This window comes from Anabrus simplex, chromosome 5 (assembly GCF_040414725.1).
Source record: "Anabrus simplex isolate iqAnaSimp1 chromosome 5, ASM4041472v1, whole genome shotgun sequence".
NCBI lineage: Eukaryota > Metazoa > Arthropoda > Insecta > Orthoptera > Tettigoniidae > Anabrus > Anabrus simplex.
The window spans coordinates 201,713,263-201,728,515 of record NC_090269.1 but is presented as its reverse complement, the minus strand read 5'-3'; the positions used below and the strand labels follow the sequence as shown (position 1 = coordinate 201,728,515).

At 40.0% G+C, this 15,253-nt stretch overlaps 1 protein-coding gene across 1 annotated transcript in view; it reads left to right on the top strand.

The window, feature by feature from the left end:
- Positions 1–2,364: 2,364 nt before the first annotated feature.
- Positions 2,365–15,253, top strand: part of LOC136873913 (uncharacterized) — a 210,435-nt gene continuing 197,546 nt past the window's right edge. Inside the window, exon 1 of the mRNA XM_067147250.2 lies at positions 2,365–2,764. Coding sequence (XP_067003351.2) covers positions 2,471–2,764 — 294 coding nt within the window. The 5' untranslated portion in view covers positions 2,365–2,470. The remainder of the gene's footprint in view (positions 2,765–15,253) is intronic.

Here is a 15,253-nt window from a genome sequence, read left to right as displayed (position 1 = left end):
ATTGCCGTGTGGTTGCAAAGTAGTTCGTGTTAATTGCGTTCGACCCCTGCCAGCGACGTTTTTGTGGATGACATCGCCCACAGACTGTGAGTTGCGACAGTGGTTGAACTTGACTGCAGTGTGTGGTACGTGTGAAGGCAAGATTGCGTTTCCATAAGAGCTAGAGACCACTGAATACTCAGCACACGGTACATTCGTTTTTAACGTACCTCTTATAAACATTTTTTTTTTTTTTTTTGCTAGTTGCTTTACGTCGTACCAACACAGATAGGTCTTATGGGGACGATGGGGCAGGGAAGGGCTAGGAGTGGGAAGGAAGCGGCCGTGGCACAGCCCCAACATTTGCCTGGTGTGAAAATGGGAAACCACGGAAAACTATTTTCAGGGCTGCCGACAGTGGGGTTCGAACCTACTATCTACCGAATACTGGCCGCACTTAAGCGACTACAGCTATCGAGCTCGGTGTTATAAACATTAACAAGTACCTATCCAAGAGAGAAATGAAACTTCTGATACGTGATCGGTACGCACTTCACGCCTTCACCATTTTAGTGTGGTTGCAAAGTGGTACTTGTAGGAGGTACAGTTTAGTAGGAGTAGTACTAAGTGATTTATTTCAGTCAAGGTTAAATACTCGATATAGGCAATATGTGTTCGTTCGTTCGTAATCTGTTTACCCTCCAGGGTCGGTTTTTCCCTCGGACTCAGCGAGGGATCCCGCCTCAAGGGCAGTGTCCTGGAGATTCAGACTTTGGTTCGGGGATACAACTGGGGAGAATGACCAGTACCTCGCCCAGGCGGCCTCACCTGCTATGCTGAACAGGGGCCTTGTGGAGGGATGGGAAGGTTGGATGGGACAGGCAAGGAAGAGGGAAGGAAGCGGCCGTGGCCTTAAGTTAGGTACCATTCCGGCATTTGCCTGGAGGAGAAGTGGGAAACCACGGAAAACCACTTCTAGGATGGCTGAGTTGGGAATCGAACCCACCTCTACTCAGTTGACCTCCCGAGGCTGAGTGGACCCCGTTCCAGCCCTCGTACCACTTTTCAAATTTCGTGGCAGAGCCGGGAATCGAACCCGGACCTCCGGGGGTGACAGCTAATCACGCTAACCACTACACCACAGAGGCGGACTGGCAATATATGTAATGATCTTTATTCGCAATACCAGGCTTAATATACCTCTTCGGTGACACCAAAGCCGTCTATGACAGCTGAATGTGGAACTTCTGAGGATCATTGCTACCTTCGAGCTGAATACTCAGCATACGGTACATTCGTTTTTAACGTACCTTCTACCTGTTACAAACATTAACAAATTAACAAGTACCTATTCAAGGGAGAAATGAAACTTCTGATACGTGATCTGTACGCACTTCACGCCTACTTATAGCTACCTCCATCCGAGTTAACGGTGGAGGGTGCACCTCACCGTCACTACCGCTCCCACTGATATATTACAAAAACTGGAATAATATTTTTTTTAAATCCCAGAGCACCTCTTTCAGTTCTAAGCCCAACTAAATACTACAGCTCGCACTGCAACGGTAACATGGATAACCAGACAATAACAAGATTCGATTTTTTATTTTATTTTATTTATGGAGTACGCAGAGGAGGGACGAGGGAGCAACGAGCTGAGTTTGCTACACTCCCTCTTCACTCCTCTCCAAGAATTTCATACTCTTCACCTTTGCGCTATCCGGTACCGGTACTCATCCTACTCACGTGCGGCTTGTCTCAGTTTTACAAAGGAAGTGGAAGAATAGTGATGAGCTGTAAAATGCTGACGACAGACAATTATGTGAATAATGTTCGCCATGAATTCAGTGTAATAATTGCCCTGTGATACATAGGCCTATTCTATACGGGATAATTTGAAGAACTCTTGTTCCAGATTATCTGCTGCAAGTGAATACTTAAGTTTAGGTAAATGTCTCTACTTTTACGAACAGTAGTCTACAAATGAAGGGAAATTTAATTGCATGTCCTATCATTCTCTATAAAGTAAACGCATCTTACATATGTACGTTCTTTGGAAGCAATTAGTTTTCATTAATGAAGCAGTAGTTCAATGGATAAGAATCTTAAAAATTCACTTCCGACCTAAGGTGAATGACCTAAGTAAAAACACAATCGGAAGAACAGTAACAAAAGTATACATCATATCTAATAATTACGAAATGGTATTGAATATGGAATGATGGCACTAAGTGCTGTAAAACCCCTGATGTTATTAATAGTTTTATGTGTATATATAGCTACGTGGTCAGTACAGTGCCGAGTTGGATTTTAATTTAAATCCGGGAAGAGTGCTGTTTCATTTGCAATACGGGTGAATAACAACCGCAGAAAATCTAATTGTATTATTCAAAGATCGTTTGCTTAATATTCCCTTCGTTTATGCGCTGAAATTCGTATTAAAATTATTTATTTGAAAGCGCAAACTCCCCTACAACTTTAATTGACTAACATGGCGAGACGCGAGAGACGGCGTCTGTGCAAATTTATTTCAGATTGGACTGCGGCCGTGGAATTTTCGTCGTGGCTAACTCCTGTGAAAGGTGAAAAACATAAAGCGTATTGCTTGCTATGCAAAAAGGTGTTTGCTGTGAGTCACGGTGGATTAAACGATGTGAAGGCGCATTACAAAGGGATAAGGCATATTCGGCTTCAACGTCAACAAGAGAAAATAGCTGCGGGCCTGTCGGATCAGTGGAAGGGTCGTGGAGATTCTTGGGTCAAAAATATTGTTTTTAATGAACAGGTAAGCATAGCCGTTGCTCGCATGATACTGTGAGGAGTTCAAGTTTTTATCTGTTTGAATGTAGTAATCTTCGATAGTATGATGGAAAATACCTGTTAAGCTCAGAATTCCGTAAGTGATATGGCATACGCCATTTTCATTTTTATCCAAAATTGATATTAAGAACGCGACAGGAGCTGGAAATGAAGGAAATTTGTACGGTATTTTGATCTTTCGAGGCCGAATTTGTTGTGATAACTTTAAGTTAAACCGTGTTCTCGCTTGGATATTTATGTCCCATGCACACTACGCACGAAATTTAAAATTTTTGTGATTTTATGAATTCAAAATGTGGGACAAAGCGGGGATGAAACGAAGGTAGACCATTTTAGGGTTTCATAATGTTGGTTCAAGTAATCTGTACGGCAAATGAGTGTGTAATATCAAAACACACAATTGAATGACAGAACTTCCAAACTGAGGCTAAGCTGTGCTTTAATGATGTACAATAAATCGATTTTACTAGTCGGCATTATCTCCTAAATATAAACCGAGCGTTTTGGCTTTTCCTTGTTAATTTTGTATCAGATCTAGTTATTTGTGAATTTAATAGTTAGATTTTCTTCAGAAACAGTTCCTAATTATGTTGTGTTGGCATTTCTTGGGCTTTTTTGTGCAGTGGATATAGGCCTACATTGAAAATTATTCGGTATATTTCAGTCGTTGAAGTATTTTTCATCTTTTCCCCTGCTGCGATTCTACTTTTGTCATTTAGAGATGCCAGAATTCATGTCTGGCATAACGGTCGTCAATAATACTGCAATTAAATGTTTCCATTTATGGTCGGGCTCCAGTAAATCTAAGTAAGGGCCGATGACTTTAGGGACTTTTTAACAACAGTTGCTACACTAGAGTGAAATTGGGCAAGAACTTGAACGATATTTAACGATGTATTCTTTTGTTTGGAAATGCTATACTGAAAAGATTTGGTGATGGATGATTAAGGACTTCATTTCTGAAGGAAGATGTACACGTCTGGTTCTATGAAGTAAATAAAAGTTGGAGCAGATTTTATACTGGATGGATCTTTCTAAAAATATTTTATCCAGTGGAGGGAAGACCTGTCATTCAGGCTGTTATGTATTGAGCTGCACTTAGTGAGGTTATGTAGTTATGTGACTGAAGGCTTATCTCTTGGAGAAGGGAGTTTATTTTAAATTGAGCCTCAAAGTGTTCGGTAAGATATAGAAGATTGAAGTACTGTCTTTGCGTGTATCAGATGATTGGGTTCATCTGCACTAATAAAACTGCCCATGGTTCTTCAAACTGAAGTTTAATCTAGCCCACTTGATTGAGTACATTTTATTTTAATATTAGGGGCAAATTCAAATGAGATTTGTAAGCTATAGACGAGTGGCCAGTGGAGAGAGTTTTGTTGACTCCATCATTATTTCTTCGCTCCAGCAAGCCAGGTGCGGTTGTGTACGAGCTCCCTCCAGTTTGGTTATTTAATTAGGGTGCAGAGATTGAGTGGCATAGTCACTGGCGTCTCACTAAGGCAGCCAAGGTTTGAATCCTGACCAGTGCATGTGGAATTTTTGGAATGAACAGTTTTGTTACAAATCTCATTTTTGGTCCGTATTGAAAATTTACAGTTCAAAAATAACAAAAGGTCTTCTTTAATCCACCTATTCAATACTTTAATACTTTACTTTAATACTTTAAAAGTGTACTCTTGAAGATTGTTTTTAGGCTGAAGGTGCCCTAAATTGAGGGCAAAACATGTCCCATTTAACTGATAGTCTGTTTATGTAACCACTATAAGTGGAAATTAAAGTATAGAATAGGTGGATTAAAGAACACCTCTATTATTTTTGAAATGAAAAGTTTTGTCCGTAGGGTTCAGATTCCACGTAATACTCGGGTCTCGTGGCTGTGATCACAATATCAACAGTCTTGTACAGTTACAAGCTTGCTTTTTGGGTATGTCCTTTACTAGACATATCTAGGCCTGCTGATCACATGTATTCTTATTTTAAGGTTTAGCCTATATCAGAAAGGCAGAACAAGGAGGCTTTTGCGGTAGGATTGATACATGATTTACAGGTGTTCTCTTTGCTGCCTCTATTCTACAAATCGGAAATGACTGTGTCTTGTGTTTAATTTTCATTGTTAACTAATGCTTTGTATAGTGATATACTTGATAAACATTAATCCCTTAGGTTTCCTTCCTGACCGAAAACTGGTCATCTTTGACTTAAGGAACCCTGAGCTCATAATCCTGCTGGTCACTGTATTCACTCAAAGGTGGAATACCCAGATCTTATCTTTCATTACATGAGAATGCAGTGTTCTCCCCAGAAATGTTCGTAGGCCGGGCGGGGAATACTACGTAAAAAATGAATATGATAAGATTTCAATATATTTCCCTCAGGACATTAACATTAATACCAGACAGGTAAAAGTTTTCTGCGAAATTGAACTGAATATATTTGAACTTCTAGTGTTCTATTGCTTGTTCATCATGTAACACCATGGCTTACCACTCTGTTGCTGTGGAGTGCCATACGGGTTTGTCAGGTCCAGCGGTATCGAGCGCTCGCATACGATTCCGCGCTAGTACAGACACCACTCGTGCATGAGACTACTTTTATTTTTACCAGTTGCTTTACGACACAGATAGGTCTTATGGCGATGGGGCAGGAAAGGGCTAGGAGGGGGAAGGAAGTCGCCGTGGCCTTCATTAAAGTACAGACTCATCATTTGCCTAGTATGAAAATGGGAAACCACGGAAAACTATCTTCAGGGCTGCTGACAGTGGGGTTCAAAGCACAGCACTATGTGATAACCAAGCTAAACATTTAAACTCCTGTGTAACTGATGCAATTATGCTCTCAATACTAACGATTTATCATTTAAATAAACAGATTTACAGTATTTACATTTTAATTTAGAGCACCGAATGACTCAGGTATGGATTAATATTATGAAACTAGCCGGGCGGTCTATAAACATGGCAGGGTGGTGCGCCCATTAAAAAGGTCCTAGGGAGAGCACTGAGAATGGTACTGTACCAATCTTATAAAGAATTTGGTGAGGGACTTACAAGATCTACAGTATAGGCCTAACTGTGAGGTGGTTCTGTCTGTCAAAACTTGATTCAGGATAAAATAAATGTAAAATAATACCTGAAAAAGAAAACGCTCAATAACAGATATACCTGCAAAAGGTACTACCAGTGAAAAGAACAGAATGACTTGTTCTGTTTTTGAAGGATGATCATCAGATTCCATTCAATCACACTTTAAATTATTGTTATGTGCAGATGGATCCTGTTGGATCATACAGTGTTTTTATGATATGCCTTTCTAATTTTCCATTTTTTCTCCATGGTCTTCCTTTCTTCAGTTCATTTGGTTCCTGATCTCTTTGGAATTTCATTCTCTGGCTGTACTACCCATCTCTACCTTGGATTGAACAGATTCCTGTGTATTATTTCTGAGTATCTGTCTGGATCTTCATATCCTTTTTTGACTTGTTGGATCTCCTTTCCAGTTGAGGTTCAGGTTTGATCACCATATTATAGTGTCTAATCTTTGTGAGTGTACATGCAATTTTTGTTGTAAATGTTACGTATTCTCCTGTATGTTCTTTTAGAGTCTCAGTAGGCAAACTTCCTGTGCTTCCTTTTCAAACTCTGTTGGTTCTAGGATCTCGCCAAGGTATTTGAAGTGTGGAACCAGTATGTCCATATTTTGCCTTTATAGTTTCTGAATGTTGAGTACGGTGCAAATGAACTGTTTTCTCGAATGAGATTTGTAGCCCAGCTTTTCAAGGCACTCCTTGAGGATTGTTTGATTGCTGTGATTTTGCTGTCCGCTAGTAGGCTATTGCTAGGTCATTTAAATTTAATATATTTTAATTACCTTTTACGAATTGATGAATAATATTGAGAAGTATAAAAACATTTGTTAAAATTCTTTGTACACTCCTCTAATAATTGTTGAAATGTCAGAATTCTTAACGAAGTACTCCTCTAGTCGTCCTGTTTCTCAGTAGTCGGCTAGGAATGCAATATGCCGTCATTGGTGTTACGCCAGCTGGCTTGTTTACCAGTAACATTCAGCTATGTCATGCTCCGGTGATGTCTCCTTTGCAGAACCGTAGCCTTTTCGTCTATTATTATTATTATTATTAATAGTCTAATAATAATAATATAATAATAATAATAATTTCGTGTGGCTATTTCTAGCCGAGTGCAGCCCTTGTAAGGCAGACCCTCCGACGAGGGGGGGCGGCATCTGCCATGTGTAGGTAACTGCGTGTTGTTGTGGTGACGGATAGTGTTATGTGTGGTGTGTGAGTTGCAGGGATGTTGGGGACAGCACAAACACCCAGCCCCTGGGCCACTGGAATTAACCAATGAAGGTTAAAATCCCCGACCCGGCCGGGAATTGAACCCGGGACCCTCTGAACCGAAGGCCAGTGCGCTGGCCATTCAGCCAACGAGTCGGATATAATAATAATAGTAATAATAATAATAATAATAATAATAATAATATCATTATCATCATCATTGTTTTGATTTAGGGGATGTTTAACGAACTAGTGAATAAATTACATCATTTCATGGAGTTTGAATTATTGGACTTCACTGATATGTGATTTAATTTAGTAGAGTGAAAAGTGGGGAATCTTGTAGGTGTGTTTTATGCCCCCCCCCCCCATGGCACTACAGCCCTTGAAGGGCCTTGGCCTACTAAACGACCGCTGCTCAGCCCGAAGGCCTGCAGATTACGAGGTGTTGTGTGGTCAGCACGACAAATCCTCTAGGCTGTTATTCTTGGCCTTCCAGACCGGGGCCGCTATCTCAGTCAGATAGCTCCTCAATTCTAATCACGTAGGCTGAGTGGACCTTGAACCAGCCCTCAGGCCCAGGTAAAAATCCCTGACCTGGCCGGGAACAGAACCCGGGGTCTCCGGGTAAGAGGCAGGCACGCTACCCCTACACCACGGGGCCGGCAGATGTGTGTTATGGTTGGTGTTATTCTGGTTGATATTTGTATTGCATCCTTTATCTTGAATTTAAAAAAATTATTTTTGGTGTATAATATTTTAAGATTTGTGCTAATGTCCATGAACTGGAGGACGTTGTCGTGTGTTTACAGAAGACAGAGTATCTATTGTATAATTGCATTTCTCTGTTCTTTGTAGATGGTGTGGAAATTAAATTTTGTGTGGCCGATATGAGAGTCGCTAGTTCACTTACTACCGTATTCTATTTTATTTCAAAATAGCAGAATACCAAAAGGCTAATTGGAGTAATTTAAACACCCAGTCAGCCATACAGTGCTAAACAGTAGAGTACGTTGGAGTGCATGCTTTAACACTATGGCTGATAGATGTTTTGATTTTAGAAACACAAAGGTTATTTAGTATACAAGATATAGGCCTGATGAAATACAGTATTAGGCCCTTCAAAATAGAGAATAACTAGTGCAGTACAGAATTAAATTTTTTTTTGCTATTGGCTTTACGTCGCACTGACACAGATAGGTCTCATGGTGACGATGGGACAGGGAAGGGCTTGGATTGGGAAGGAAGCGGCTGTGGCCTTAATTAAGGTACAGCCCCAGTATTTGGCTGGTGTGAAAATGGGAAACCACCAAAACAGAATTAGAATATGGCAATGAAGACACACCTTCAATGACCACACTTGACACGCTTGCTGGTTTGAAAAAACTATTGATCTTTTGTTGTCTTCCTTTGACATTAATAATTAACTCGTGCATGTGCTTCAAATGTTTGTAATATGCAGATATGTTTTCATTGTTATCTTCAACGTATTTAATGACAATGTTTAGATGGTCTTTAATTTCACCAAGTTTTGGCTTAGGGTTAATATCACTTGCTTCATCCTGGTCATCCGTTTCAGAGCTCTCTGTAGCGATCACACTTTCAACAATCTCCTCTTCTGCGAAGTTTACAACACTGCACTTGTAACTCAGCTTTATACTGTAACTGCATTTATATATTATTATTAAATGGCTATCCGGATTAAGCAAAGTCCAGATTAATGAGGTTCTACTGTACTGCTGTGCTCTGTTGCATAATGCACCAAGCCGCGACTGGGATTTACGTGAATGGGTGGTAGCATTGTTCGAGCAAGTGACGTAGCCACTGAGGACAAAAGAGCATCGCTCTCTGTGCCTAGTGGAGCGTGCTCTGGCATGGTGCTAAGTGGGACTGTGATGTAGTTCTGGCCAACTGTTTGCTGGCTGCAAGCTGGAGAGCATTTGCATCTGTCAATTTTTAAAATTTTTGGTATGCATCTCCTTCTAGTACCTAGCTGGTGGGTGTGAAATTACAATACGGGATAGTTGTGTAACTAGTTCTGTGGCCTTAATTCCATATCTCTTATCTTTAAATCATTAAAAACAGAGTACAACCATCGTTGTCTTGGTCTTCCTCTACTTCTCTTACATTCCGTAACTGAGTCGATTATTCTCCTAGGTAACCTATCCTCTTCCATTTGTCCCACATGACCCCACCACTGAAACCGATTTATGCGTACAGCTTCATCAGTCGAGTTCATTCCTAACTTACGGTAGCTTTTATCTCCTCATTCTGAGTATCTTCCTGCCATTGTTGCCACCCGTTTGTACCAGCGATTAGGCCGGGCGCACATTGGGACGCAGCCAAACGTATGTACGTATATATGTACACACAAGAAAATGGCTGAACAGAATTTAATGAAAATCGGTATGTAAATTCGGGGAATAAGGCACTACAGTCTAGGCTATAAATCATTTTATTCACGCTGGGTAACAAGGTAGTTTAGAGGAAGGCCTAAAATGTAATTCTCAGATACCTATGAAACAATCCGTGGCCCAAGTTCTCGCAACATTGGGTATTTAACACAAAGATCTTATGCTGATTATGGAGAGCATCATCGCCAACTCCATTGCTGTCATCCACCATCACATTTAAATGTGAAGAAATAAGTACAGAAAATATTTTATCATGTCTTGTCGAATATAAATGCAAACGTGTTCACAACAGATTGTTATTGTTGCTTGATTTTAGTATATTGTGTCTTATGGCAACTAGGTGAAAATCCAGCAGTACCTTTGAAAATGAGTATTTTCTCCCTCTCCCCCTCTCTGATCCTATTAATGAATTTACCATGCAAGTTGGTTGTGCGGTTAGTATCGCCTTGCTATGAGCTTGCATTCGAGAGATAGTGTGTTCGAACCCCACTGTCGGCAACCCTGAAGATGGATTTCCGTGGCTTCACATTTTCACACGAGGGAAATGCTAGGGGGGGGGGGGGGGGGGCTGTACCCTAATTAAAGCCACAGTCGCTTCCCTCCCATTCCTAGCCCTTTCCTATTCCATCGTTGCCATAAGACCTATTAGCTGCCTCTGTGGATCCGTGGTAGAGTGTCGGCCTCCGGATCCCAAGATAGCGGGTTCAAACCCGGCAGAGGTAGTCGGATTTTTGAAGGGCGGAAAAAAGTCCAATCGACACTCCATGTCGTACGATGTCGGCATGTAAAAGATCTCTGGTGATACATTTGGTATTTACCCGACAAAATTAATTAAAATCTCAGCCATAGACGCCCAAGAGAGATCCGGTTTACTCTAGGTCCGCTAGATGGCAGACAGAGTAAACCGCAACGTCGAAATTGACGAGCAGACAGCCAGATGGCGTCAAATCGAAATGTCTGCAAACGGTAGCTGAGGCCATACGATTATTATTATTATAAGACCTATTTGTGTCGGTGCAATGAAAAAAATATAAAAAATAATCATGAATTTAGATTTTTTGCCTAGTCCATATGAATGCCGAACATTGCTAACATAGATATATTATTCACTCTTGTAAACTGGTGAAGGTAGTTGTTTTTATTGCGATTGTCTTAAGGTGAACAACCGTGTTGTCACCAGCACAAGGGGAATTGTGAAGATGAATATCAAAATAAGAAAAATCGCAAATGCATAAAGAAAAAGAAAAAAAGAACCTCTTTGTACTGGATGCCCCAATATCACAGAGTCTAAAGAAAACATGCCCTTTCTGAAAACCGACGAGACCCTGCGTGGCAATGTGCGCTCATGTGCACTTCACAGTTTCGTAAGCTTTGCGCTGTCGTATTCTGCTCTTCCTTGCTCTGCGGCCAACTGCTTCTCAATGTGCGCCTGGCCTTATTCTCTCTTTTGTCTGTTACTTCTAACGCACAAATAAGATATCCTGAATCCAACCAGCTTTCATTCTGGTAAAGCAAAGTTGGTCTGAAAATAGACCAGTGTGAAGATAGTTTTGTCCGGGAGCTGACTTCGTTCTTATAGAATACTGTTCATTGCAACTGCAGACTCGCTGCATTAGCTTTGCTGCACCTTGATTCACTCTCACCTACATTGCTATCATCCTGGTAGAATACCCATCCTAAGTAGGGTCAGTCAGGGTAATTATGAGACAGACAAAAAAAGGGGGAAAAATGAGACACTCAAATTTTTCTGCTCTGATTAATGATCTCAACATTTTGCATGAATGATGTTATATATTAGTCTTATATCCATTATGATAAAATAATTGAAAAGTCTACGAAAAGGTTTTCCTGAGTGGTGTTTTTTCTAACAAAAAAAAAATTCATGTGTTGCACTTCGTATTTTGTTACTCTGACTCAATCCAAAAATCCAGGGAAGTGTTTGTGGTTGTATTTCATAGTATAAGGGAGAACCTTCCTTTTCAGCTTGTAAACACAATTTTAAGTTTTTGATTTGAGAAGAAAATTAATTTTAAAAATACGGGGGGGGGGGGGGTAAATATGAGACATCATGAGGGTAAAAGTGAGACACTTCTAGGGGAAAAATGAGACACTTGGTACACTTGTTTCTGTACCTAAATACTTATCCTACTTTAAAAAAATCAAACGCACTGAAAGAGTGGACCCAACAGCAAAGGTGATATCATCTGAAGAGTATTCTCAGCTTATGAGGGAAAAGCAGAAACCAGTTCATAAGAAGAATAGAAAGGGTACTGGTATTCAAAAGGCAACAGTTTCAGCAGTAAAACCTCCATCTAAGACAAGAGCAAAAGTTGATTCGTCTGACTCAGCTTCAAGCGAAGGTGAAGATTGGCAAGGTAGCGGTGACAGTCTTGATGAAGTTGACCTACTTGACACAGATGCTGAGGAAATGACCATGGCAGATGAAGTAAATCTGGGTGACTTTGTACTTATTGAAAGTTGTGGAAAGCGGCATTCTTTTCAATATAAATATGTTTCCACTGTTCATAAAGTACTGGGAGGTAGAGACTTGCAAATTATGTGTCTCAATTGTGTGGACAATAACAAAACTGCGTTTGGCTTAACAAAAATGACATATCCGTTGTGGAAAAGTCAAAATTACTGGCGAAATTGCCTGTTCCAATAATAACAGGGAAAGATAGAGGCATTACATTTGCATTCCCAGGAACAGTTGATGTTTTTGAAAAAAAAAAAAAAAAACTACAACTACAGTTTCTGCTAACCCACTTTTAGCCAAGTGAAATGTCTCATTTTTTCACCATTCTGATTACAATGGGCATTATATATTTATTTAGTATCATTAAAATGTAACATAAATTCAGACATAAAGCTCAGGTACCATTTAAGTAGATGGTATAATGTCAACAATCTATACTACATAATTTTTGTCAGGAAAATGTATAAAGATGTATCTCAGGCCTAAATTTTGTATTATCGAAACATGGCCATTTTGTTCCTATAATAAAACTGAGGAAAGTCTTGCAAACTATTACACCCAGATTTTTTTCTGTCTTTCTTTGACCCTAAACTGTCTCACAATTACCGTATTAACTCTCCAACATGATTTTACAGTCTGCTACAATACTGTCTCACTTTTTTCCCTGGGTTGTCCCAGAATTCCCCCTTTTCTGGGTTAAAAATGAGACGCACATTTATATTTATTTTTCAAAAGTTAATGAATATATAGTAATCTGTAGTTTCCATTGTTTTTTGTAACACCAGTCACAACTTATTATGATTGTTTGCATAACTGTCACTGTTATAGTTTGTAATTTATGAGCAAAGTTGTAAAAAATGTCTAATATTTACCCTGACTGACCCTACTTGAAATTATCTACCTGTTCCAGTTTTGTATTCCAACTTGACCTTCGGTTCTCTTAGGTTTCTTACCTACTGGCATCACTTTAGCCTTGGAAAGGCTAATTTTCATATTGTACTTATTGCACCGATTTTCAAGTTCCTAGATATTAGATTCACGTTTTCAGCACAATCTGCCATTAAGACCTAAGTTATATATTCTTTGACAAGAGTTTCCTACAAGTTCAAAGAGTTAAGCAAGTACATCTTAGTACAAATCAAATTCGACAAATACAATATTGAAGGTAAGTGGAAGCACAAAATATTTTAGTGAGATCAAAACTTGCTTTTTCACATCTGAACAAATAGTGGCGATTAGGGCAAACTTCTGTGATACACCAAACGAACACTAAATGGAACTTAAAACCGGACAGAAAGAAACGGCGCTTACCCCAAGGCAGGCCACGCTGGTACTGAGGAGATGTTCACGATGTCTTTAACTTCGGGAGCCTCGGCAGGTTGAGACCAAGACAGCACAGAGACATAAGACCTCAGACTTCTCACGAAATGCTGCCTGGTCCCTTTTAAAGGGGACGCTGGCCTTGGAGCAGCCAATCAGAACACAGGAGCTTGCCCGGATTGACCAATCACAACACTTAACTTCAGTCGCGATGTTTAAATAATTTTCTCGAATACATACGATTGCGAATATTCCATTTCCAGAATAGTCAGAAAATATTTTCTAGAATACATAACTAACAAAAGGCAACACACCCTGTTCAAAAATTCATGTGACAACTTTCTGGACAGTTCCAGTAAATATAGAAATGAAACCTACTAGTTACACATACAATATGTTACCAAAATATTTACACTGTACAGGTTAGGTAGTTACATGGAGTACAAATAAAACATTCTATCACCACACTTCAGATCATACAGAACGTACTACTTAACAAGGTTTACAAATAAAATTTTCTATATCACTTTCCACTTCCAATATATACCAGTGTCAAAACATTTTTCTTCATGCGGGAGGAGTATCGAAGTGCCACCCTATAGTTTACAGAAAATAAGAAAGCAAACTTATTTTAAGTAGTTGATTTTTATATGAATTTGAACAATGGGCAGCATGTAATAAGTAAGCTAACTGATTTATTATAAAAATCAAGATTTAAATCATTGCACCCTGGTGAATCGTGGAATTATTGGCAGCGATAATTTCACAACTGCTGTGATGACGACTCCCCTTCGGGAAATTGCGCAGGATGCAACATAATTCAGACCCAGTATTGATCATAAATTTTTTGTTTACTCTTCTTACCTGTGATAAAGATGTGGTTTCCATCTGTTGGGCAACCATTTACTGCCGTCATTGGTTGTTGTTGGTGTTTGACTGAAAGCTACTACGCGATTCACATTTCTGGGGCTTTTTGTGGGAGCGGCAATGGTGCCAGCAGACACCTGGTGCACCAACTATCGGAGAAGACTTGCAGCTATTGCTAGGATGGCTTCATTTATTCTAGGAACAAGAGCGGCACGAAAGGAAGTTTGCAATGCTGCCATCTGATGTGTGTGTGTGTTCATCTAGCCTCTTTGCGAGCTGGCTCACCTCACAAACTGGTGGCGTGTTCATGGTGTGAACAGTGGCAGGGAGGGACACAGGTGAAACCTCAAGGATTTTGTTGGTCAGAACGGCAACCTGATCTCACTTTGTGTTTGTAAAATGGCCTGTGCTTGTGATGGCAGGTGCTGCATCCACAATTCATAAATGTGTCTTGAATAGGTGGACCTCTTTCTGCATTTGAATTGTATCCACAGTTGTCTGAGGAGATTGTCCTGTAGTAGCATACTACCCGTTAGAGACCTAAGGTGTCGTAAGTACTGGAATGGTTTATGGTCGCAGAGCTCTTTCTCTGTGAGCAGTTGACGAACCCATTGCTGTTCCAATAGGGAAAGATGCCAAATGAATTTGGTGCGCAAGTATGCATATGCATTTGTGTTGGAGTGTTGGTATAGATGGCAGCTCAAGATATGAGTTTCACTAGGAATGTGGCCGGGAATGCGTTAACCATCGCTTCTCCCCTCGTCCCTGGTTTCTGAAAACTTTGGCCCTCGCGCAGTCGCAGTGTCTTCAGGTGATCTCTACCTGCAAGGTACTCAATGTTTGTATATCGCAGGTGGATAGCATTATTTGTCTATTAATAGACTACATCTGACCAGCAAAATATTAAGATAAGTCATTTTCCAACTAACAGTAATGTAGGTTATTTGCTCTGATACTGGGAATTTATGCCATTTTCAACATTAGATTTTATCACAGGCATCCTCAAGGGGCAAATCGAAAGAGCTTCTGATATTTTTTTATTTTGATATATATATATACTCTATTTATTATAATATT